This window comes from Suricata suricatta, chromosome 11, assembly GCF_006229205.1.
Source record: "Suricata suricatta isolate VVHF042 chromosome 11, meerkat_22Aug2017_6uvM2_HiC, whole genome shotgun sequence".
Taxonomy (NCBI): domain Eukaryota; kingdom Metazoa; phylum Chordata; class Mammalia; order Carnivora; family Herpestidae; genus Suricata; species Suricata suricatta.
Window position 1 is genome coordinate 72,715,248 of NC_043710.1, and position 25,166 is coordinate 72,740,413.

The 25,166-nt window shown below is 38.3% G+C and overlaps 1 protein-coding gene across 1 annotated transcript in view; it reads left to right on the forward strand.

Annotated features, from left to right (window-relative positions):
* Window positions 1-463: 463 nt before the first annotated feature.
* CEP295 (centrosomal protein 295) overlaps window positions 464-25,166 on the forward strand; it is a 53,808-nt gene continuing 29,105 nt past the window's right edge. Inside the window, 9 exon segments of the mRNA XM_029915643.1 lie at window positions 464-587; window positions 4,450-4,584; window positions 5,385-5,585; window positions 13,246-13,370; window positions 14,172-14,265; window positions 16,129-16,224; window positions 20,818-20,958; window positions 23,715-23,898; window positions 24,113-24,280. Coding sequence (XP_029771503.1) covers window positions 4,477-4,584; window positions 5,385-5,585; window positions 13,246-13,370; window positions 14,172-14,265; window positions 16,129-16,224; window positions 20,818-20,958; window positions 23,715-23,898; window positions 24,113-24,280 — 1,117 coding nt within the window. The 5' untranslated portion in view covers window positions 464-587; window positions 4,450-4,476.

Genomic DNA, 25,166 nt, shown 5'->3' on the forward strand with positions numbered 1-25,166 from the left:
TGTTTTATAGTAAATATATTTGTAACATGTTCTACAGGTATCGGACCTCTGGAGGCACAGAGTGTCATGATACGGTTCACTGTTGTTCGAGTTGGATGCCTGACACTGCAGCATAATGGTACCAAATAAATTGTGTGGTCAGTGCACAAAAGGATATATATCCCAAGGCATCTTCATAACGGGACTTAAAACTAAAGTCACCCTCAATGCTCTGGGAAAATATTTTCCACTTTCTGACCTCTGCCTCCTTATCTATAAAATGAGCGCATTGAAAGGCAAACGGGGCAGCAAACTTCAAAGCCGCAGCGGTGTGAGAAATAAAACGGGCCAGTGTAGGGTTTGGCGCATGCGCATGCGCGGGCTTGTCCGGCGCGGCCGTCCCGGCGGCCCTCGGGGGAGGCGGGACTAGGCCGATTCCCGCGGCTTGGCCCAGCCATTGGCGGGCTGTTTGAATGACGGAAGTGACGGGAGGTCGGCGATGGCTGCCCCGCAGGCGCACAAACGGCTGTTGGGGACTGGTGGGCCGCAGGCGCCAGGGCCTTTTCTGTCTGAGCTGTGATTCCTGACTCCCGGGTTCTGATTCACCGGTGAGTGACGGAGGCGACTGCTTCCCGCGGCCTGGCCGTGCAGAACTCCTTAAGCCCCGGAGCTCGAGGTGCGCTCCTCTGGGAGGGGATGCTTTGAAGGCCCCGGGCCCTGCGTGGGGTCGGACCTGCGGCGGTAAGGAGTGCGGGGACTGGAGGTGGGGCCTGACGCAGACCGGCTGCTTGCTGCGACAGGCTGCTCCCGGACCTTAGGTTCTTTTGTGGCCTTGCGCGCCCTCCCGGGATGTTGTAGCGCGAGGATTTGGGCTTCCAAATCCGAGGCGGCCAGGAAGGCCTCCGCGGTTGCTGCTGTAAACGAAACGCTTCTCCGTGCGTCCTGCCCTCCCTTCCCGCGGGTCTCCCGCGGACTTGGCCTGAAACCTTGTGGCCGTTGAAGAGCTCTGCCTCGAATTGTTTTTTGCAGACAGCGTGCTCTTTTTTGGTTCTCTCGTTTTTAATTTCTCGGGTAGTTAAGTCCAGCCACAGCTGAGCTTTTAAAACAGAAGGGAACGTTTGCGTCTTTAGTTATACTTATTTGGCAGTTTCACATTCAGTAAGTCATGTAATCGTCAGAACAACCTTTTGGGGTAGATGTTATGACTCCCAGTACAGCTTAAGAAAACGAGACCTAAGTGACTTGGCCAGTGTCTTCCTGCGTTAAATGGTCATGATGAGTCTTGAACACAAATCTTTTGGGCTAGTATTTTGTGGATACAGTATGCCACGTGCCATTTAATCCTCCGGACAAAATCCTAAATGATAAGTTAGTATCATCTCTGTTATTGGATAACATTAATACACAGATTTTAAAAATCCATACTGATAAAGGGGCGCCGGGTGGCTCAGTCGGTTAAACTTAGGACTCCTGCTAAGGTCATGATCTTGCGATTCCTAAGTTCGAACCCCATCGGTGCCGTGCTGACAGCTCAGAACCTGAATCCTGCTTCAGATTCTGTGTGTCCCCCTGTCTCTCTGCCCCTTTCCCACTTACACTGTTTTCTCTCTCAAAAATAAGTGAACATTAAAAAAAAATGATACAAATAAATGATTCAATGAATAAAAAAGGGATCAGGGGAAACTCTTCCTTACAGTAGGATTACTATTGGTAAGTGTAGAAGGAATAATAGAAATAGAAAATGCTTTTTGACAAATGCCACAGTTAATGTTTCGAACAACAACCATCAGTAGATACTCAGGAGCAAACATAATAAGGAACATGATATTTACATGTAGTTGCAACAGTCTCTCCAGATAAACTGTCCTAGATTAGAGGAGTCAAAGGAGACATGACTATTTCAGCCACTGTGAAAATGTAGTTCACAGAACTTCAGCTCCTGTATTCTGAAATCCATCTGCATGGCTGCTTCTGGCCAGTGACTGAACACGCCATGGACCTTAAGGCAGGCCCGGTCCTGAGAGATAAGGGATTTTCGCTTAAGAACTCCTCAGAGGTCTTATTGAATCAATCTCCCTTAGACCGGTTGGGGATCATCTGCCCAAAGTTTCCTCTCTCCATTCATTGTCAGATTTACATGGAAGTCTGAAGTGCTCCCAGCTTTTACTGGCTCCTTCCCATTTTCCCTCACACAGGCATTTCTCCTAACAAAACCTTTGTAGGTTTAATCCTGTCTTGTCCTCTGCTTCTTGGAGGATCCAAAGATACACAACAGTTGAAAGCAATGGGTTGTCCTTGCATTGGATACTGGTTCAGAAAACGGACCTTAGTGGAATACTTGACAGAATTTGAGTAAGGTCTGTAGATAAGTTAAAGGTATTGGGCTCTTTCATGGTTTTGGTCATTGTGCTGTGATTGACACTTAGAGGAACTGGGAAAGAGGACAGGATATGGGAATTCTACATCTGAAATTATTTACAAGTTAGTTAAAAGTTTAAGAAAATTATATGCAAGAGAAAAGGCACTCTATCACATCTCAGGAGGTAAAAGTAACAAATGTATGTTTTCCATATTCCTGAAGCAAATGAGATGAGAGGTACTCAAAACAGTCTGAAAAAATAGTGTGCCTTTTTTTTTTTGAGGTGTAACACCTAAGGGTATCATGTGAGGAATTTTTACATGTGCTGGCAACTGCATAATCAGTATGCAGATCAAAATACAGATCATTTCTAGCACCTCTGCAGGCTCCTTTGTGTCCTGCCCTACAGAAAGATGACCCCTATTTTAACCTCTCTAATCATAGGTTAGTCTTGCTTGATTTGAGCTTCATATAAATGGAATTTTGTAGTCTGTTCTCTTTTTTGTCTTTTTTCCCTTGATACTTTGTCTATGAGATTTATCAGGTTTGAATATGAATTTTCAGAGACCTTCAGAAAAATTGTGAGGACTGAATTTAATTTTGCTCATTTTTCTTCTTCATTTAGTACTTGTTTATCAGCCCCCACTGACAAAAAAAATTAGTTTAAACCAAAATTTCCTCATTCTAAACATTTTAGCATGTCAGAAAGTTAGGAGCCGTATGGAATAAGGAAACCAGGTTCTCCCTTTGGATCTACAACAGATCCCGCCACTTAGGTCAAGTCCTTTAATCCAAAAGGCTTTTGATTCTTCATTTATAAACTGAGGAAGACACGGTCACCTGGGTGCCTTAGTTGGTTAAGTGTCCTTAAGTGTTCAATTCTTATTTCAGCTCAGGTCAGGATCTCACAGTTCATGAGATCTCACAAATCATGAGATCAAGACCCCTGACATCCTGGAGTCTGCTTGGGATTCTCTGTCTCCCTCCCTCTTTCTATGCCTCTCCCCAGCTTGCAAAAAAATGAGGACGATAGCACTTTACCTACTCTTATCAGAGCCCTGTGAATCAAGTGAATGGGATGCATTGGAAACAATTTTCGAATGCAAGCAATTATTTCTTTTTGGCATCAGAGTCCTATCAGTCCCTATTAGATAACTTTAAATCCTCCTAGCCAAAAAAAAAAAAAAAATCCATCCATAGTATGTGAAATACTGCCTGGTAATTATTTGTTAAATTAATTTGAATATTAAAATAAAACTATAACATCTGTCCTTCAGTTGTTAGGAATCTAGCTAGAAAAGGCTCACTGTAATAGATGAAAAGCTAGAGGAAGGTAATACCAAGACAACATCAGATTGGTCCCCATGGGAGTGTCAAGGGAATATGCATTGTAGGTGGGCAAGGCAAAAACAAATAGAGTCTCCTGAAGAAGTGGGGCTTAAGCCAACTAAGCATCCATGTTATAATCTAGGGTGGAGAGTAAGAACACCTGAATGTCAACAGCATTAAAAGAATAGATCTGAGAAGCGAAACACCTGATTCATCCAAACAACAGAACTGTTTTCAGAAATTTTTTTAAATGGTCATTGATTTTTTCAAAAATCACACCATCATAATTACTAAAGAATTGCTGCAGGTTGCTGTGATGCATATGGCACAGTGACACTTGGTGATCAAGTTATGCACTGCGGACTGAGAGTTGAATCTACGGAGCAGGAGACTTTCACAATGACAGCAGTCTTGCTGGTCATGAACAAGTTATAAGAGTTCTGAAGTGTAACATTGTAAACTTGTGAAACATTTGTCCTAACACTTTTTTTTAAGTCTTTGTGCTTTTTTACGTTTAAGCTAGGTAGACTCTGGAACTCTCCATCAGAAGTAAGTCAGGTCCCAAAAATTCTAGGTAAACAACACTGCTGCAATGGGAGGAAAATGTTTCCAAGTAAATGCTACTTGTAAATATAATTCAGCTTAGTTTATCTAAATTATTTGTTTCGTGTGTGTATATATAGTCCTTTAAATGTGAAGTGTTTAAATACATTTTAAAATTTGTTCTATTCCTCACTGTCCTATTTTAATGGACATTTTTCTTTTTTCTTTTTGTAATTCAGAACCTTTATATTTTAAAGTACCCAGAAATGAAAAGAAAGGTAGGAAATGCTGGCAAACTGAGATTGAGTCCTAATGAAGAAGCTTACATTTTAAAAGAAGATTATGAAAGAAGACGAAAACTAAGATTGCTGCAGGTAAGATTCATTTAGAGCAAAGTTTCAAATTCTTGGTCTTCCCCAAATTATTAGTGTTTTTACAGTAGAGAGTTGTAAATGTTGCATTTAAAGCCCTTTTCTGGCTGTACAAGAGCCCTGGCTCTTGTGTATTAACTAGTTCTGGAGAATTTGAAAAATAGGCTGAAAGAGTAAATAGATGAAGAGTTTGAGGCTAGGGATTATTTGACTTGATAATTATTTGAAAATCATTCTTTAAACATTTTTGAAATTAGGTGTTACTGTTGAGGATTAGAGTAGGAAGATTACAATGACTTGTTGGAAAGATAGCTGCTGCAACACATTTATTAAGAAGTTGTAGATTATTCTGTTCTAGAGGTCTCTCAAGAGTAAGATGGTTAAGTCCTTGGGAAGCATGTTTTAGGTACCATTCTAGAGTTGGGGATGATGTACCACAAACATGAACTTCTCATCTAGCTCTATATTCACTGGGGGTAGAAATTTTGTTGGTCATCCTTACCATTTTAACTTCTTCTAGGTTATTAAAATGACTATGGTAATCCTATTAGTGCTTGGATTGGGGAGGAGAAGATAAAAGCTAATATAAGCTAGAGAACTTGTAGTTCTTGAGGGACAGGTCGTCTTGAGGGTCTAACTTACTACATGACTTGGATTTTCTGCTTTCCGTAGGCCTTATATGGATATTCGGGAAAATTGATCTACCTGAGGAGAATTCTTTTAAGTTCCAATTTCCAAGTAGCTTTTCAGAAAACGTGAAGTAAGCTTCTTTTCATATAATCTGTCAAATATGCATTCTTTAGGTTCGAGAACAAGAAAGGGATATCGCTTTTCAGATAAGAGAAGATATAAAACAGAGGAGAAATCAGCAATTAGCTCGTTTGGCAGAGGAACTAAGGACAGAATGGAAAGAATCACAAACTCAGAAAATAAAGAACTTGGAAAAACTTTATTTGGCAAGTTTAAGAAATATGGGAGAGGGACACCAACAAGCCAAAGAAAATGTAAGTGAATGCTTATTGACCACCTGTCTGGTGGTAGTATTGGTTAAAAGTGAGTTACAGTTACTCACTGTTTGTCTGGTATAAATGTTTGCATGTAGAGAATTTATTTTGGGCAGCCTGAACTTGTTTTCTATAGTCATTCTTTTAAATTATAGTTGCCATACATTATTATATTGGTTTCAGCTGTACAACATCATGGTTCAACAGTTACCTTATGCGGTGTTCACCCTGATAAGGGTAGTTACCCTCTGTCACCGTATAGAGTTATTACAGTAATATTGATTATATTCCCTCTGAGGTATTTTTTCATTCCTATGACTGATTTATAATGACAAGTTTGTACCTCTTAATCCCCTTCACCTATTTCACCCATCTCCCACCCACTCACCTCTGGCAACCACCACTTTGTTCTCTGTATTTATTAGTTTCTTATTTTTTTGTTCATTTGTTTTTGTTTTTGTTTTTTTTAGATTTCACATACAAGTGAAATCATAAGATATTTGTTTTACTCTGTGTGAATTATTTTACTTAGCACATTACCTGTGGGCTTTCCATACTGTTGGAAAGATCTCATTTTTTTTTTAATGACTGATATTCCATTGTGTATATACACCATAGTTTCTTTCCATTTATCTGTCAGTGGACACTTTAGGTTACTTTTCTGTATCTTGGCTATTATAATAAATCTGCAGTAAACATGGGGGTGCACATGTCTTTTCAAATTAGTGTTTTTATTTTCTTTTGGTAAATACCCAGCAGTAGAATTACTGGTATTTTTATTTTTAAATTTTTGAAGAACCGCCATACTTTTCCACAGTGACTACACCAATTTATATTCCCACCAACAGTGCACAAGGATTCCCTTTTATATACTTAGCAACACTTGTTACTTCTTTTTGATACTAGCCATTCTGACAGGTGTGAGGTGGTACCTCATTGTGCTTTTGATTTGCATTCCTTTAATTAGGAATGTGGAGCATCTTTTATGTGTCTGTTGGCCAGCCATATGCATTCTCTGGAACACTGTTTAAGTCCTCTGCCCATTTTTAAATTGGATTATTTGATTTTTGTTGTTTTGAGTTGTAGGAGTACCTTATATAGTTGAGATGAGTAGTGCCTTATCTGATACATCATTTAAAGGTACCTTTCCCATTCAGTAGGTTACCTTTTCGTTTTTTGATGGTTTCCTTCACCGTGAAAAAGCTATTTAGTTTGATGTAGTGCAGTTGTTTATTTTTGTTTTTGTTCTCCTTGTCTGAGAAAACATATCCAGAAAAATAATTCTAAGGCTGATTTCTGAGAGATTACTACTTATGTTTTCTTTTAGGAATTTAATGGTTTCAGGTCTTACATTTATGTCTTTAATCCATTTTGGGTTAATTTTTGTATATGGTGCAAGGAAGTGGTCCAGTTTTATTCTTGTGCATGTGGCAGTTCAGTTTCCAACACTATGTATTAAAGAGGCTGTCCTTTCTACATCATATATTCTTGCCTACTTTGTCACAGATTTAAAAAAAAAATTTTTTTTATGTTTATTTAGTTTTTGAGAGAGCTGAGACAGCATGAGTGGGAAAGGTCAGAGAGAGAAGGAGACACAGAATCTGAAGCAGGCTCCAGGCTCTGAGCAAGCTGTCAGCACAGAGCCTGACTTGGGGCTCGAACCCACCAACCTTGAGGTCATGACCTGAGCTGAAGTCAGAGCTTAACCAACTGAGCCACTCAGGCGCCCCATACTTTGTCACAGATTAACGGATAAACATGGGTTTATTTCTGGCTTCTGGGTTCTGTTCTCTTGATCTATGTGTCTGTTTTTGTGTTAGTACCATGCTGTTTTGATTATTACAGCTCTGTAATACAGTTTGAAATTAGCAAGGGTGATGCCTCCAGTTTTCTCCTTTCTTAAGATTGCTTTGGCTATTTGGAGTCTTTGTGATTCTGTACAAATTTTAGAATTATTCTAGTTGTATAGAAAATATTGTTGGTACTTCGCTAGGGATTGCATTGACTCTATAGATTGCTTTGGCTAGTATAGACATTTTAACAATATTTATTTTTCCAATTCTTGGACATTGTATACCTTTCCATTTATTTGTGTCATCTTCATTTTCTTTCATCACTGCTTTATAATTTTCAGAGTATAGTTCTTTTCACCTCCTTGATTAAATTTATTCCTGGGTATTTTAATCTTTGTGATATAATTGTAATTGGGATTGTTTTCATAATCTCTTTTTCTCCTACTTTGTTATTAAGGTATAGAAATGTAACAGAATTGTGTATATTAATTTTATATCCTGCAACTTTACTGAATTCATTTATTCAATAGTTTCTCGGTAGAGTGTTTAGGTTTTTCTGTATGTAAAATCATGTCATCTGCAAACAGTGACAGTTTTACCTGTTCCTTTCCAGTTTGAATGCCTTTTATCTCTTGTGTGATTTCTGTGGCTAGGAATTACAATACTGTGTTGAATAATAGAGTAGACATCCTTGTCTTGTTTCTGACCTTAGAGGAAGAGCTTTCAACTTTTCACCAGTGAGTATGATGTTAGTTGTGGGTTTCTCATAATGGTCTTTTGTTAGGTTGAGATACATTCCCTCTGAACCCATTTTGTTGAGAGTTTTTGTCATGAATGGATGTTGAGTTTTGTCAAATGCTTTTCCTGCGTCTGTTGAAATTGATCATATGGTCTTTATCCTTCATTTTGTTAATGTGGTATATTCTGTTAATTGGGTAGTGCTTATTGAACATCCTTCATTCCTGGTATAAATCCTATTTGATCATGGTAAATGGTCCTTTTTTTTTTTTAATGTTTTATTTATTTTTGATACAGAGAGAGACAGAGCATGAGAGGGGGGAGGGGCAGAGACAGAAGGAGACACAGAACCAGAAGCAGGCTCCAGGCTCTGAGCTAGCTGTCAGCACAGAGCCTGACACGGGGCTCGAACCCACGAATCTGAGATCTGACCTGAGCTGAAGTCGGAGGCTTAACCGACTGAGCCACCCAGGCACCCTGGTAAATGGTCCTTTTAATGTATTGTTGGAATTCAGTTTGCTAATATTTTGTTGAGGATTTTTGCATCTGTGTTGGTCAGGGATTTTGGCCTATGATTTTTCTTCTGTAGTTTCTATCTGGTTGTGATTATCAGGGTTATGCTGGCCTTACAGAGTGCATTTAGAAGCATTCCTCTGTCTTCTATTTTATGGAATAGTTTGAGAGGGGTAATTATTAATTCTTTTTTAAATGTTTGGTAGAAGTTCACCAGAAACCATCTGGTCCTGGACTTAAATTTTTTGGGAGTTTTTTAAATTATCAATTCAACTTTAATATTAGTAATCAGTCTGCTCATATTTTCTATTTCTTCCTGATTCAGTCTTGGAAGATTGTTTCTGGGAATTTATCCAGTTCTTTTCTAGGTTGTCCATTTTGTTGGTATATAATTTTTCATAGCAGTCTTTTCTAATCCTTTGTTTTTCTGTGGTGTAAGTTCTCTTTCAAATTTTGTTTATTTGAATGCCCTTTTTTCTTGATGAGTAGCTAAATGGTTCTCAATTATGTTGATCTTTTCAGAGCACCAGCTTAGTTTCATTGATCCTTTTTATTTTAAAAATCTATTTCATTTACTTCCAATGTGATCTTTATTTCCTTCCTTTTACTAACTTTTGGCTTTGCTGCTGCTTGTTTTTTAGTTCCTTTAGGTGTAAGACTGGTTATTTATTTGGTATTTTTCTTGTTTCTTAAGAGAAGCCTGTATTGCTTTAAACTTCTCTCTTAGAACTGCTTTTGCTACATCCCAAAGAATTTGTGTTTCTGTTTTCATTTCTCTTTATGTATTTTTTTCCTCTTTGACTTTTTCATTGACCCATCTGTTGTTTAATAGCATGTTGTTATCTTCCATGTGGTTGTGCCCCCCCCCTCCCCCCCGCCCCAGTTTTTTTTCTTGTAATTGATTTCTAGTTTCATACTGTTGTGGTCAGAAAGGTGCTTGATGTGATTCCACTTCTTAAATTTATTGAGACATGTTTTGTGGCCTAACGTGTGATCTCTCCTGATGGATGTTCCATGTAAATTTGAAAAGAATGTGTTCTGCATTTTTTTTTTTTTAGATGGCATGCTCTCTCTATATATTTTAAGTCCATCTGTCTGGATGATCTATCTGTGAATGTAAGTGGCTGTTAATGTTTGCTTTATATATTTAGATGTTTCTATGTTGGGTGCATGATATTTACAGTTGTTATAGCCTCTTCTCATGATGTAATGCCTTTCTTTTTTTTTTTTGGTATACTCTTTGTTTTAAAGTCTGTTTGTCTGATATAAGTATTGTTACCCTGGCTTTTTGTTTTGGTTTCTTCCATTTTTATAGACTATCTTTTTCTAGCCCTCAACCTTCCATCTGAATGTGTCTTTAGGTCTAATGTTAGGTCTATTGTAGGCAGCCTGGAGATGGGTCAGAGTTTTTATCCATTCATTCTGTGTCTCTTTATTTTTTTTATTATTATATTTATTTTGAGAGAGAGACAGAGCATGAGCAAAGGAAGGGCAGAGAGAAAGGGAGACCCAGAATCTGAAGCAGGCTCCAGGCTCTGAGCTGTCAGCACAGAGCCCAGTATGGGGCTTGAACCCATAAGCTATGCGATCATGACCTAAGCTGAAGTTGGATGCTTAGCCGACTGAGCCGCCCAGGCTCCTCAGCACCCCATGTCTTTTTGATTGGAAGATTTAGTTCGTTTATATTTAAAGTAATTATCAATAGGTATGTACTTATTGCCATTTTGTTGTTTTCTGGTTGATTAGTAGTTCTTCTGTGTTCCTTTCTTTCTCTCTTGCTCTCTTTGTGTTTTGATGACTTTCTTTAGTGTTATGCTTGGATTTCTTTCTCTTTATTTTGTGTGTCTATTTTTGGTTTTTGATTTGTGGTTATCATGAGGTTCATATATAGCAGTCTATATTAAGTTGATGGTTGCTTAAATTCAAACATTCTAAAAACACTAAATTAGTATCGCCCCTTTTATATTTTATGTATGTGGTATAATATTTTACATTATTTTATTTTGTGTGTTCTGTTGTACCCAAGTTTGTAAAATCACCCCAAAACAAACACCAGAGACTGCTAGGGAGACCGAGGCAGGCCTGCAAAAGCAAAGGGCCTTTATTACAAGCTTAAGCTTGGGCTCACAGTCTCCACCCGACCCGCTGGCCACGTGGAGAGAGAGCCCCGAACAAAGGCAGGGCAGGGCCTTTTATGCCTTTGGGAGGGGGAGTTATAGGAAATGATGACAGGTGTACAGTGATCCAATCCCTGCCCCCCCCATCAATACTGGCAGTTGTGGGAGCCAATCACAATAGTTGGAGTATTGACCAATCAGAGTGGACCCAGGGTGCCCCACGTGGGACGTGACTAGGCCCGCCTCTAGAAAGGTCAAAGGTATCAGCTGGCCTCTCCGGATTGGGCACCGCAGGAGTTGTCCCTCCTTAAGGTGTGCCCTTTCAGGAGAAGCCGGCGCCTCCCCCTTTAAGTACAGGGGAAGGCTGGATGGGACCTGCGGGGAGGCGACCCGCTGCTGCCGGGCGGGTGCGCCTCTGGGAAGGCCCGGTGGGAAGGCCGGATCAGACCTGCGTCCTTACAGTCCCATAACTAATTATTGTAGATACAATTGACTTTTACTACTTTTATCCTTCAACCTTCATACTAGCTTTATAAGTGATCAACCAGTGGAATTCTTCCTTTCATAGTTTTCTCATTTCTACTTATGGTCTTTTCTTTTCCACTCAAAGAAATCTCCTCAGCGTTTCTTGTAAGGCTGGTTTTAAGGTGATGATTTAGTTGTTGATGTTTTACTTGTGTCTTGGTGTGTGTCTCCTTGGTTTCATGTTGTTAGGTGCTCTGTGTATTTCCTGGACCTAGAAATCTTGTTTACTTCCCCAGGTTAGGAAAGTTTTCAGCTATTGTTTGTTCACATGCATTTGTTTTGTCCCCTTTATTCTCCTCTGGGACCCCAGTAAGGTGAATGCTGTTACTCTTGATGGTGTCTCGGGTCCCTTAACCTATCCACATTATTCTTATTATGATTATTCGTTTTTATTTTTGCTGTTTGGCTTGGGTGCTTTCCACTACCCTTTTTTCCAGCTAACTGATTCATTCTTCTGCATCCTTTAGTTTGCTGTTGATTCCCAGTGTGGTTTTCTTTTTCTTTTTAAGTTTACTCATTTATGTTGAGAGAGAGCATGAGACCAGGGGAGGGCAGAGAGAGAGAACATGAGAGCAGGGGAGGGGCAGAAAGAGGGAGAGACAGAATCCTAAGCAGTCTCTGTGCTATCAGCAAGGAGTCATACCTGGGTCTTGAACTCCCAAACTGTGGGATCATGACCTGAGCCAAAATCAAGAGTGGACGTTTAACCAACTGAGCCACCCAGGTGCCCTGTGATTGGTTCTTTTTTGTATTTTCTGTCTCTTTGTTTAAGTTCTCACTTAAATTTGGTGAGCTGCTTTCTTTCTTTCTTACCATTACTGTGAACTCTTTACCAGGTATATTGCCTGTTTCCGTTTTGTTTAGTTCTCTTTCTGCAGTTTTGGCTTATTCCTTTCGTTTAGAACATATTCCTCCATCTCCTCATTTCGTCTGACTTTCTGTGTTTGTTTCTGTGAATTAGGTGGAACAGTTCCCCTCCTGGTCTTGAGGTAGTGGCCTTGTGTAGGAATGTCCCCAGTGTAGACTGAGTGTGCCCAGCAGCTATTGCTGGCCAGCTGGAGCTGGTGTGGTCATAGCCCAGGGGCCTGATGTGCTACACTGCAGGGCCACCCAGATGGGACAGCTAGAGTGGGCACAGGCCAGGGGTCTCAGGTGCTCTGTGCTGGGGCCACCCTGGAAGAATGACTGAACTGGAGCAGGCTGGGGTTCCTGAGGTGCTCTCTGCTGGAGTCGCACCAGCAGACCTGCCTCAGCTTTTCTATGTATTAATATATAACTCAGTGATTCTGCTAGATGCATTTCCTAGAAAGAATCACTGTCCCGTAAAATCTTTGTATGATGTTTAAATTGGAATTATTCTCTTCTTCCAGTGCTTAACCATCTGGGTAAATAAAATAACTTTCTGAATCAGAAGTTGTTTCAAGCATTTTGGACAGATTCATTGGGCAGAATTCAAATTTCCCATTTGTTTCCTCATATCTCTGAAACATGTATACACTTGGATTTGATTCACAAACAATAACACTTCTTTGATGACTTTTAGAAAGACAAAGTAGAACTTAGTATTTAAGACTATTATGAGACCATGTGTTGTTTATTGTGATTTATGGTTGGAAAATACTAGATTGTGGTCCCAGAGACAGTCGCACAAAATAAACAACCTGGTTCCAAAGAAGGACGGTCTTTGATATCAAACAATTAGTGAAGGAAAGAAATAGCTTTAAAGTATGTGACAGTGAAATATGGTCCTTGATCCCTGAGTTCAGTCTGTTTCAGTAATAGCCTTAGGTTGTGACATCTGATTTTTGTAGTTTTATTTATGCCACCATTAACTTTGTGCTGTAAGTGTAGTGTTTCCTAAACCTGTCATTTGAATACCTTCATGATTTTGCCCTGACTGGAGAACCACCCTTATTATTTGTTTGGCATTTTAATCTTGTTGAACGGAACATGTTAAGTAATGTATATTTTTAGGAACCTGATTTGAATGCTCTGGCACTGCGGGCAGCAGAAAGAAAAAGAAAAGCAGAAATGAGGCATAAAGAGGCTCTGAAATTACAGAAAAATCAAAAAGAAAAACTAATGAAGCAAAAAACGTGGTAAAGTAATAATGGTTTTTACTATCTTTTCCACTGGAACCAATTGGGCAAGAAGTAGAATACATTGAATACTATTTAAACAGATACTACAAATAAGTCATGTGATATATTGATTGGTTTGTTAAACTTGGTTCAAAAATAATGCATTGGGGGGCACCTTGGTGGCTGAGTTGATTAAGCATCCGGCTTGTGATCTCAGTTCAAGTCTTGATGTCAGGGTTGTGAGTTCGAGCCCCATGTTAGGCTCCATGTTGGGTGTGATTTCTACTTAAAAATAAGATAAGATAAAAAAATAATGTGGTGGGGGTGTGGTTTGCCTAGGTGAGCAAGTTAACAAATGACTTAAGCAACAGCTAGTTCAAAACTCATGCTCTCCCCCCTAAATCTGTCTGTCTCTGTAAAAAAAGAAAAATCAGTGCAGTTAAGAGCATGGAAAGATATTCAGACTATTGGCAAATCATTTAATGTGTATTTTTGCATGTTACTCACTTTATACAGTGGCCTGTCTTTATCAGTGTTTCTAGTTTTTGTTTTTTTTTTTACTCTAAACCATTCTAAATGAAGCATTAGATGTTTGTTGGGTCAGTTTCAGTGTAGGGCTTTATGTCTTTAGATATACATCTTGTAAACATTTTTTTACATGTCCGTTGTGTAGGGGCTTTTATTAAACAGCATATTGAGCCTATGGGGTCAGACTGGAGGATTTCCTGAGATCCTCTGCCTTTTATGTTTTAGACTTTAAGGGTTGTGCTATAATATTACCTGAGAGATTAATTTAGGACATCTCTTGTTTTCTTCAAGGCACATAACAGCTCGAAAGGAAGCACTACTTGTGGAAAAAGAGAGGTCTGCTAAAATCACAAGTCTGCCACCACCACCTCCAGGTCTTTTTGAGGTGAATTACTTTGAGCATTGAGAAGAACTAGATAATAATAATTCTTTACTGTTAGAATTCAGTGCAGGTCAAAATTTCATTTGTTTAAACTTAATTTTTAAATTGACAGGTAACACATGAGTATGTCTAGAGTATTTAAAAATGATCCTAGATACTTTTTACCCATTCTTTAGGATATATCTCTGCTGTATAAGGACATTTTTTAAAGCATAGTACTAGTATTCCTGATAGCTAATAACCAGTCTGTATTCAGTTTTCAGCAATTGCCTTAATTTGTTTTCTTTTATTGTTTCAAAAGCCGTTTTTGATTTTTTTAAAAACTATAAATGGTTTGGTCTTTCTTTTTTTATGCCCATTATTTACTGGGAGAAAAAAACTGGATTATTTGCTGTGTCAACTTTTTACACTTAAGATTTGGGCATTGTAAATGGTTACCATTTTACGGATAAAGAAGCTAGGTTCAGATAAGTTTATAAATTTACACAAGATTGCATAAAATGGATGAGAGATGTCTATTTGTCTATGGAGGTAATATGTGTGCTTTTGTGATTTGGAGCTTATTTTAGAAAAGACATTTATTAAGTAAGGTGGAAATGAACTTTAAAAGGCGTTAGTTCTTCTGTTTTACAGTAGTTTGTTGTACTTATTGAAATGTCTGTTTGGGTGATAATCACAATTACATAGTTATTTTTATCTAAAAAGTAGAAATAAGAAAAGCCCATGATCTCTGATTTCACTGTGTATACAAGCATATCTTCTGTATGTAAGATCAGCATCGGTACCAGATGTTGGCCTCTTAAGGCCTTCATTTTGTCAGCCTCCCTGCTTTTAGGTAGAGCCATCTGCCATGTGACATTTGATCCAAAAGATTCAAATGGGAGCGTTTCAGATTTCAGCCACTCCCTCAGTACTGTGGTAAAACACAGGCCGTATTTTACCCTTGATGCCTTTTGATTCCATTTATTATTGTTCCTAGTGTTCCTAACCAGTTGGGGTCAAATATTTACAAAAAGCAAACAAAGCATTATCTGTGTAAATGATTTGAAAACAGGAATTATATGCAAATGTGTAGTTGTACTTTTCCCCCCAACTTTTTATTATGGAACTTCAAAATACAGAGAAGTTAAAAGGCACATACAGTTAAATGAATAGCTGTTTAACATTTATATGTGTATAGATTTCAAATAAGAATAAGGACATTCTCTTATGCAACCACATATCACACTGAGAAAATTAATGATTTTTAATACCATCTAATATATAGTCCATAATCAAGATTCTCCTAAGTTGTTTTACCTTATAACTTCATATATGTATAAGTATATATATATATATATTTGAAGAGACTAGTTTCTCATATTCCGTTTGTCTCATTTGTTTATGGTGGTGACTACAAAACATTTCTATCATAAAGGTATATTTTGCTCTGTTCAGTTATCAAGTAATCTGGGAGGTCAGGTAATCTGGGAGCTGATACTCTGGCCCCAGATAGGTATCTTTTATCCTTCTACTTTTATTCACTGTCTTCCTTCCATTTGAAAAACGACAGCTTTCTCATCACTGGGCATGCCCCACCATAACCCAGTGATCAAGCCTGAGTCCTTAGTAAGAGAGCAGAGTGCCATTATGTACATCTAATGTTACGCAGGAAACTATACAGCATCACCAGCTTAGTATTCTTGCCTAGGTATACTCTAGTTTTTCAACCTATATTTCATGTTAGTGGAACTACAGTGCATAATCCCCATGTAAGAAAAATGAATAAGGATAACAGGTTAGATACAAAATCACTTGTTTTTTGGGTTCAGCTTTAATTGAAAATACTGTTAACCTAATAATCCATTGTCTATATTCCATTTTCAGAACATTGAATTAAAGAAAACTTCTCCTATGAAAACTAGTAGTTCTACCTATCATCATCTCCACACTTTTGTGAATAGAGAGATGGACACAAACCAGGTGATTGACTTATTGTTGTTCATAAGCCTCACTTCATTTTTCTGTTCATTAAAGTGAGTTATATCTGTACGTGTTCTTTATGAAATATTTGCCACGGTACACATAAGCATTAACTATAGGAAAATAACTGCCAATTTCATCACCAAAGAGTAATGTGATTCCTACATTAATGAATTCATTATAGTCTTTGTATATAATTACATAATTTTTCTTTTTTTAATATATAATTTTTCAAAACAATTTTTATGAGCATCATAGAGTTTATTTAACTATTCTTTTATTTCTTTTTGCTTCTGTAAATAACTCAAAGATAATAATCTTGTACATTTTTATCTATAATTCTGAGGTATGTTTAGAATAGAGGCATGAGGAGAAATTTTTTGGTTCCAAACTGTAACATTTGATACAGGTACTTGATATGGATCATTAAATTGCCTTTTAAAAAGTATCAGCAGCATGTGAAAATGGGCATCTTATCATACCCTTATTCATTTCCTTGTGTGGGTTATTATGGTTGAGAAATTATTCCCAGTCTTAAGAGTGATAAATGATAATCCTTGTTATTATAACTGCTGTTTCTTTGTAACTAGACTTTAATTTCTTTTCATGTTGGATATATTTGGCTACTAAGAAAACACACTTTCCCAGTATCGCTTTTTTAGGGAGTTTAGAATGGAGCAAATACACATTTTGGTTAACTTTAACTGCTTAATGGCAGGTGTTAAAATCAACATTCAGTTCAAACCTGACAGATGGGTATTCTTATCATAGAATTAACTTGAAGGAAAAGAATAAATCTTGATTTGTTTAAAATCATAAATTATGATTACAACTTTAGTAGTATTATAACATAGGACAATACCTTCAGTCTGTGACTAACCTGCTTTTGGTGGTTACTACACTACTCAGTCGGTTAAGTGGTTACTACACTACATTTTGCAGTATTAAATAGATGTTCTCTCTCAAATAGGATTGATGAAGAAAACCATTATTTTTTACCTAGCTGCAGTATAGGGTGCCACTGATGGAGTTACAGCAAGTTACTAAACTTTCCTCTTTGATAGTAAGTGAAAGAGCTCTCTCCTTTCAACTTCTGGATTGAAGATTGGATCAGTACTTACAGTGTAGTTTTATAAAAACAGTCCCACAAACTAAAGCATTCTGATATTTGCTTTCTTTGCTACTTTATGCCATCACTTGGGAAAAATCTGCCTTTAAACCTTGGGTTTAAAATGTAACAGTGGAGCAGTGTGTTTGATTTTCAAGATAACAAAATTACCTCTGAATTTTCAGCTGCATCTTGTTCCTTTTTTAATTTTTTAATTTTTTTATTTTTAAGAGAGACAGAGCACGAGCTGTAGAGGGGCAAAGAGAGGGAGAGACACAGAGACATAGAATCAGAAATAGGCTCCAGGCTCTGAGCTGTCAGCACAGACCCGATACGGGGCTCGAACTCATGAACTGTGGGATCATACCCTGAGCTGAAATCAGATGCTTAACTGACTGAGCCACCTAGGTACCCCTGCATCTTATTTCTTTAGAAGCTTTCTGCAAATAAATGACTTGCATGTGTTCAGTCAGCCTTTTTAACATTACAAGTTCATGATGTTTTGTTTGAATATCCTGATAAAGTAGCTCTAAAATCTTTTACATGTTATAAAATTTGTCTTTGTCTTAAGAATGATGAGATAGTCGCCTGTATCCCTATTTAGAGCCAGTTACTCGTGGTCTTCACTGTGTTTGTTCCTTTGTCAATGACAGTTGAATAGCAACTTGTTAAAAATGGATTTCTTGTCCCTAGAAGTATTTTTCCAGTCAGATACACTGTACTGTTTGCTGTGAGACCCAGAAATGTCTGGGGACAAAAAAAAGCAGAAACAGTTAAATTCATCAGTTACCCTGCTGTCCTACTTAAAAAGATTTCTGTCCAAATGTCTCACATATAAGATGCAGAAGTACCATATTTAACAATACCACTCACGTTATGTGCACTGCAGATTTAAATTCATGGAAGACTTTTTAGAAATATGTTTTCTAAAAAAAATCTTGCCTGGGATTCACAGTTTTTGCAGATTTCATATACCTTTTGAGTTCAGCTGATAATTAATTTAACAATTATTTCAACAAGATTTCTGTCTAAATTTTTAGTGTCATTAACATGAGTCTATAAGGAATTATCTTCCTAAAGCATGCTTATAAAGTCTTGTTCTGAAGTTTGGGCAGTCACTCTAACCTTTTATTTTCTTCACATCTTCTGTGTACCTCATTGTGTTTGGACCGAATATTTATTGTGAATGTTGTATGTTTTTGAAGTTTTTCCTTCCCTTAAAATTTTGTTTGGGCACAATTGACATTCTTCTGTTAATTCACCCTCAAATGCTTTGGTGAATTCCCAAACAACGTTTTTCTTAAAAACGTCATGGCCTGGGGCACCTGGGTGGCTTAGTTGGTTAAGCATCTGACTTTGGCTCAGGTCATGACCTCTTACTGCCTGTGAGCTTGTCAAGCTCCACATCGGGCTCTGTGCTGACGGCTTGGAGTCTGGAGCCTGGTTCAGATTCTGTCTGCATCTCTCTGCCCCTTCCCTGCTCGTGCTCTCTCTCTCTCTTTTTTCTGTCTCTCACAAATATAAAATAAAACATAAACATTTTTTTAAGTCATGGTCTAAATGGAATGAAATACTGTTCTTAAAGATTACTTATTTAATTTTACACACTTTAATTCCCTAAGTAAATTTTTTGGAGATTAAAGTACTAATTTAATCTAACCTTTGTTCTGCCTGGTGTTCTGTAGATTTGCATACGTATCTTTTGGCCCAAAAGGGGTATAATTTTTCTTGAATTGTATTGAAGTTTAAAGGCTTGCCTTTCTTATAGCCATTCTGCACCCACATAAAAGCTGCATTTTCAGTATGAGATGAAAACTTATTTTGCACATAGTGCAAGGTTTTCATGCCCGCTCTTGAAGCTGCAGCTCTAACTGTATAAATTTCCTTTTCTTCTTTAACGATGGTCCTTACTCTGGATTATTATCCTGAAATGGCAGGTGACCACGGCTGCAGCCCACAGTCCAGGCAACTTGTTCTTGTAATGACTTTACTTCTTGGGAGCACTTCCAGCATCACTAGTGGTACTTTTTATGGGTCCCATGATGTTATACAAGATTTATGATACTGCACTATAACACGATGAAAAATACACAAGAACCACAAGACATCACTTTTTACCATATGCAGTTTACCAGAGAGGTGAATGGCTCGTGTAGAAATGATTAGTGTCACAGTGTTGTAAGCAGATACAACATTTGTGCTCACTGGAATAGCAACAGGAAGTGGCTAAAAGATTATTACGGGGTAGCTCCGTCGGTAGAGTGTCCTACTCTTGGTTTCAGCTCAGGTCATGATCTCACGGTCGTGAGATTGAGCCAGGCTGCACTGGGCTCCACGCTGGGCACGGAGCCTGCTTAAGATTCTCTCTCTTCCTCTGCTGCCTCTCCTGCTTGTACTCTCTTCCTCTAAAAAATAAAGATAAAAAATAATTATGATAGTTCAGTATGTACTACAGTTAATTTTATGCAGTTATGACTTAAACATTGAATCCTTATGTCTGTTTACATTTCTTGAACGTGAATGCCTCCATGTCTGGTCTATAAGTGCTTGTGTGATGAGTTTTGATAAATTTTAAATTTTTATATCTATTTATGGTAGTAAATGATTAAATAGGCCAGTATCTTACATATATTTTATGCATTCATGACATTCATAACTTTTCTTAATTTTTTGATTCTAGGCTACATGCTTCATCTATGAGTTTTTCCAGATTGTTGCAAATCTCCAAAACATTTTCCAATATATTTATTGGAAAAAAACCATGAATAAGTGGACCCACACAGTTTTAAACCTGTGTAGTTTAAGGGTCAACTATAGTAGCTTTCATAGTCATCATTCTTAGTTCACCCAAGAATTTCAGCATATAAAATACATACGATGTTTGCTTAAAGTCACATTTGTATTGCTTAAACCTGTACTTGACAGTGAACCTCCAGGTACAACAGTATAAATCCAGGCGATGTGCCCTTTCCCCCCTTGTTTGCTGTTGCTGCTGTTAGCGTGGTGAGGTGATTACTGACTATACAGCCACATAATCACGTGACTGCACACAAGTTTAGGAAATCAGGAATTATATTAAAGTAGCAGTTTTGGTGATTTGGCCTCCCTCAGATTGAAGTGAAGCAGCCGCTATTGACTGAAAACCAAGGACAGATCTCACTGCTTCCCTAAATGACCTTAGATGCATTTGGGTTCTTCACTGCTAGCTTTGTGAGTGCTGACAGCACTGTTGTTTTAATGGGGTTTCGATGGAGGAATGTGTTTGAAGGAGCATAATGTAATCCGGTTCAAAGTGAACGAATTTGTTCAACTTTCACCAAACAATTTGATATTTTTCATACATACATACAGTTGATAATTGTGGGCATATATCTCTTCCTGTTTTATTTTATATAAGTAGGGAAGCATGATTTTAAAGTTATTTTTTAGTTATCACTTTGTTTCACAATTTTTAAATTTTCTGAAATTTACTGGTTGACTGCTAGCCAGATCCTCATGTGGCTGCTGAAGAAGAAGAGAAAAGACTGAAAGAACGACAAAAACAAGCAGCACAAGAGAGAATGGAACAGTGTGAGAAGGCGCATGTGCGGGGCTTCCAGGCGCTGAAAAAGATCCATTTGGCTCAAGTAAGAATCCTGGCCGTCGACATTCCGTAGGCTGTAGAACTGACTCGTGAACGGGCTCAGAGGTCAGAGGTGTGAAGAACGTGAAAATACACTCTGACGCCTGTCGTACCAAGTTTCCCATTTCACATTCAGGTTGGGGGAAGCAGTTCTCACACACTGCTCTTCTAACATTTTTGTGCAATGACGAATGTATTAAAAGTTTAATATTGTAATCAGCCCAAAAATGGCCTGAAGAGAAATTAACCACTTTTCTCAGTTAATGAGTTGCATTTGTGCTCTGCGAATTTTGTGATTCTGTTTATTAAATATTTACTGAGCAAAGCACTTGCTGACTTCGCAGAATATTAATTCAGAGGTAGAGTCATGGTCCTTCAGACCATGAAGGGAGCTTGGAAAAAGTGTCACAGAGCTCTAAAATATGTATAATGAAACCTGGCTTGTAAGTTTAGCTTCACTTCCGTCATGCTTATTATCGTTATGTTTATCCTTAGAACATAGCAGAAAATGATTCATTTTAGAAGTCAAATGATTTTATTTTCTGTATTTGGCTAATGCATTTGAATGTTTTAGATACTCAGCTGAAGACTGAGTTTTTAAGCGCTTCTGTGGGAATTAAAAACTATAAAGTGGGGCACCTAGGTGGCTCAGTTGGTTAAGTGTCAGACTCTTGATATTAGCTCAGGTCATGATATCAAGGTTTGTGAGATTGAGCCCCATGTCTAGCCCTGCGCTGACAGCACAGAGCCTGCTTGGGATTCTTTGTCTCCCTGTCTTCCCCACCCTCACTCACTTGCACACACTCTCCCCTTCTCTCAAAATAAATAAGTAAACATTAAAAAAATAAAAGCCTTAGAGTTTATTGGTATCGTTTTAACTGATTCATACATGATCTTCTCAAGTAAGTTTTTAGATTTTATAAGCTGGGAGTAAATTATTACTAGAATAACTGATTATCTGAATTATAACCAATAATTCTCATCCTAAGACTTAAACTGATTGAAAACAAAATGTGAAAGACAATCAAACTGAAAACATTGTTCCACAAATCAGTAATGTTTTGTAGTTAAGAAGAACGACTCCATAGTCTGCCTGGAATTTCCTCTCTTCCTCACTGCTTAGCTGGTTGACCTCAGGCAAATTACCTAACATCTCTGAATTGTTTGATTGACTGCTTTGAAGATTAAATGAGTTTAGTTAAGCCCTTAGAATTGTGCCTGGAATCTCATAAGTTGACAGCAAATCTAAGTAGTGATCGTGGATGTTATTATAAATGATTCAAGTAGAATAATATGCCTACTTGCACTGAGCTAGAAATAGTATATTTATTCAAAGAACTCTGAAGTTAAATTTAATGGGATTGAATCTTAATATAAAAAAATGAATCATAAAACTTTACATAAGAATAAGCCCAAGTGTTGTGGGGCCCCTCGGTGGCTCAGTTGGTTAGGTGTCCAACTTGGGCTCAGGTCATGATCTCGCACTTTGCGAATTTGAGCCCTGCATCAGGGCTGAGAGCTGAGACCCTGAATTGCACTTCGAATTCTGTGTCTCCCTCTCTTTCTGTCCTTCCTTTGCTCACTCTCTCAAAAATAAACATTAAAAAGTTTTTAAAAATTTTTTGTTTATTTATTATTGAGACAGAAACAGAGCATGAGTAGGGGAGGGGCAGAGAGAGAGGGAGACACAGTATCCAAAGCAGGCTCTAGGCTCTGAGCTGTCAGCACAGTGCCCAACACAGGGCTTGAACCCATGAACCATGAGATCATGACCTGAGCTGAATAATGTAAATTACATTTACATTAACTGACTCAGGTCATGACGCTTAACCAACTGAGCCACCCAGGGGCCCCTAAAAAAATTTTTTTTAGCGTTAAAAAAACTAAAAGAAAGAATAAGTAGTGTTATGTCTATTATCACTTGGCAAACACTATTACACAGACTCTCCGCCTTTTTGTAGGCTCAGTGTCTCTTACATGAGGATGGTCGTCAACACCTGCAATCTCACCATTAGTAGAGGGTTTCCTTTTCCCTATGCAAACCTCTTTGCTGCAGACCCCATTGTGTCCCAGGATCTTATTTCATGCCAGTGTCTGTTATAAATAGTATTTGGCCTCTACCTCTCTCCAGTATTATCTTTTTTCCTTAACCATCCCTGCCCTCCATACTCTGTCTATCCGTTACCTGTGGCAGTGTATTTTCTCCAGATGCACCATGCCTTCATCTCTATACCTCTGTGCTGCAGTAATTCTTTCTTACTTGTACTCCTTACCCACTTTTATCTGGTTTAATCCTTGGCTCAAGGGCTGAGAGGTCTTCCCTTACTCTCCCTTACTGTCTTCCACCACTAAAATTCAGTTAGACAACCTCACTAAAACAGTCTGCTTTAACTGTCATATTAGCCTGTCTTCTTAAGCTTAAAGACCTATAAATAGATCCTATTTCATTATGGGGATTCATAAGAGTGTGAAGTAACATGAAATATCAGTTAAGCCACAGTCACTCTGGGTCTCAGTGCTTCTCTGAGACTGTTCTCTTGAGACTTCTCTAGTCTAGGAGTGAGATTGTGTTCCTAGAATCTAGCATAGGATGTGGCTTTCAGTAAATGTTTTTTGAATGAATAATGAATGTCTTTTTGTGGCAGGGAGGGAACTCCAGTCCCTGTTTCTCGTGACTTCTCCGCTTTTCCCTTACTGTGAATGGTACTGTCTAAAGTCTGTGACTCCACTGTCATTGATTAAGTCTCTCTATTCTTGAAGACTCAGGAGAAACTGCTGAAAGAACTCAAACAGCTGCAGCAAGATGACCTGGCACGTAGGAGGCAGACTGTGGCGCAGATGCCACCACAGCTGGTTGAACTTCCGTACAAGCGCAGTGAGATGAAAGAAGACTGGCAGAGAGAGCTGGAATTCGCCTTCGAAGACCTGTATAACGCGGACAGGAGTAAGACACTTGCACCAAACTTTCAACAATGCTTTTTAGAAGTGTTTAGGTGGGAAAATACATTTGTATTGTTGAAATAGCTTTTATTTTGAAATGAGTCCTCAGTTTGAAAAAGCTCTTCTGTGTTAGACTTAGAAACTGTAATGACCTTTAAATTTTAGGCTCAAGTTCTTAGTCATTTCTGAATGGACTCATTCTTGATTTCTTTATTGAGCGGTGAAAGGAAACCTGATTCTGCACCTTGAACCGGAACCTTTGCCCATCGTGACTGATCAGATCCAAGATGAAGAACTGGACCTTTCAGTGGAACAAGAAAATTTAGCGGAAACTGAAAACATTCCAGTGACAGAAGCAGAAACAATATGTTCTAATGAAGCAGACGGTAAAAACTCCTTCTGAGCGGAAAATTACAATATTTCATAGAAAAAAATGCTGGTAATTTGCCAGTAGGAAAGTTTGGTCTAATTTCCCTGCAAACAAATAACTAATACTAAAGGGAGTGATGGAAGGAAGAAACCGTGTTTTAGGGTTTCCATCATTAACAGTCCTTTTAATTTACATAGGAGGAAAATCATTTTGTCCGCATGTACATAGGTTAGTAGGTTATTTAAGTTAGATACTCAACTCTAAATTCATTTGAAAACTCAGCATTATTTTTAGATTTTTATCAAATCACCACAGACTTCCTACTGTGTTAAGAGGAGGAAAAAACTACTAAGTACTTCGTGTATAATGAACAGCACAGACTTCAGTTTCTCTTCTAAACTTCACCTCTGTCTCCACTGTTCTTAACATTTTCACTTGGCTGTCTCACAGTTACTTAAAACTCGCTGTCTGATGAGAAGTCTATCCACCTTGTCTACTGAACGTTGTCGTCCTTGTGTTAGTGAACATGGTCTGCGGTGATCTAAGCCAGCCCAGTGAGGCTGTACCACTGCCCCCCTGCCCTCACATCTCCTGGGAGACCAAGTTCTCTTTACTTTGATCTATTTTCCCTCTATACCTTTGTTCAAAACCACTCAGGCTTTCCCATCATGTTTATACTGGATAGTAGCCCTTTGGGGTTCCAACTTTATGTGGGTCCCCTGTTAGATTGTTGGGTGAGACTCTTGTTAAACTATAGGCTCTCTCCCTGTCTCCTATGCCCACACTGCTGTCTCAATAGTGGAAGGTGACTGTGGTCTCTCATAAACACAAGAAGATGGCTTCAGGGCTCACTTGCCTTCCAGAATTCCTGCTTACACGTTATTTCTGGCTGCAGCAGAATC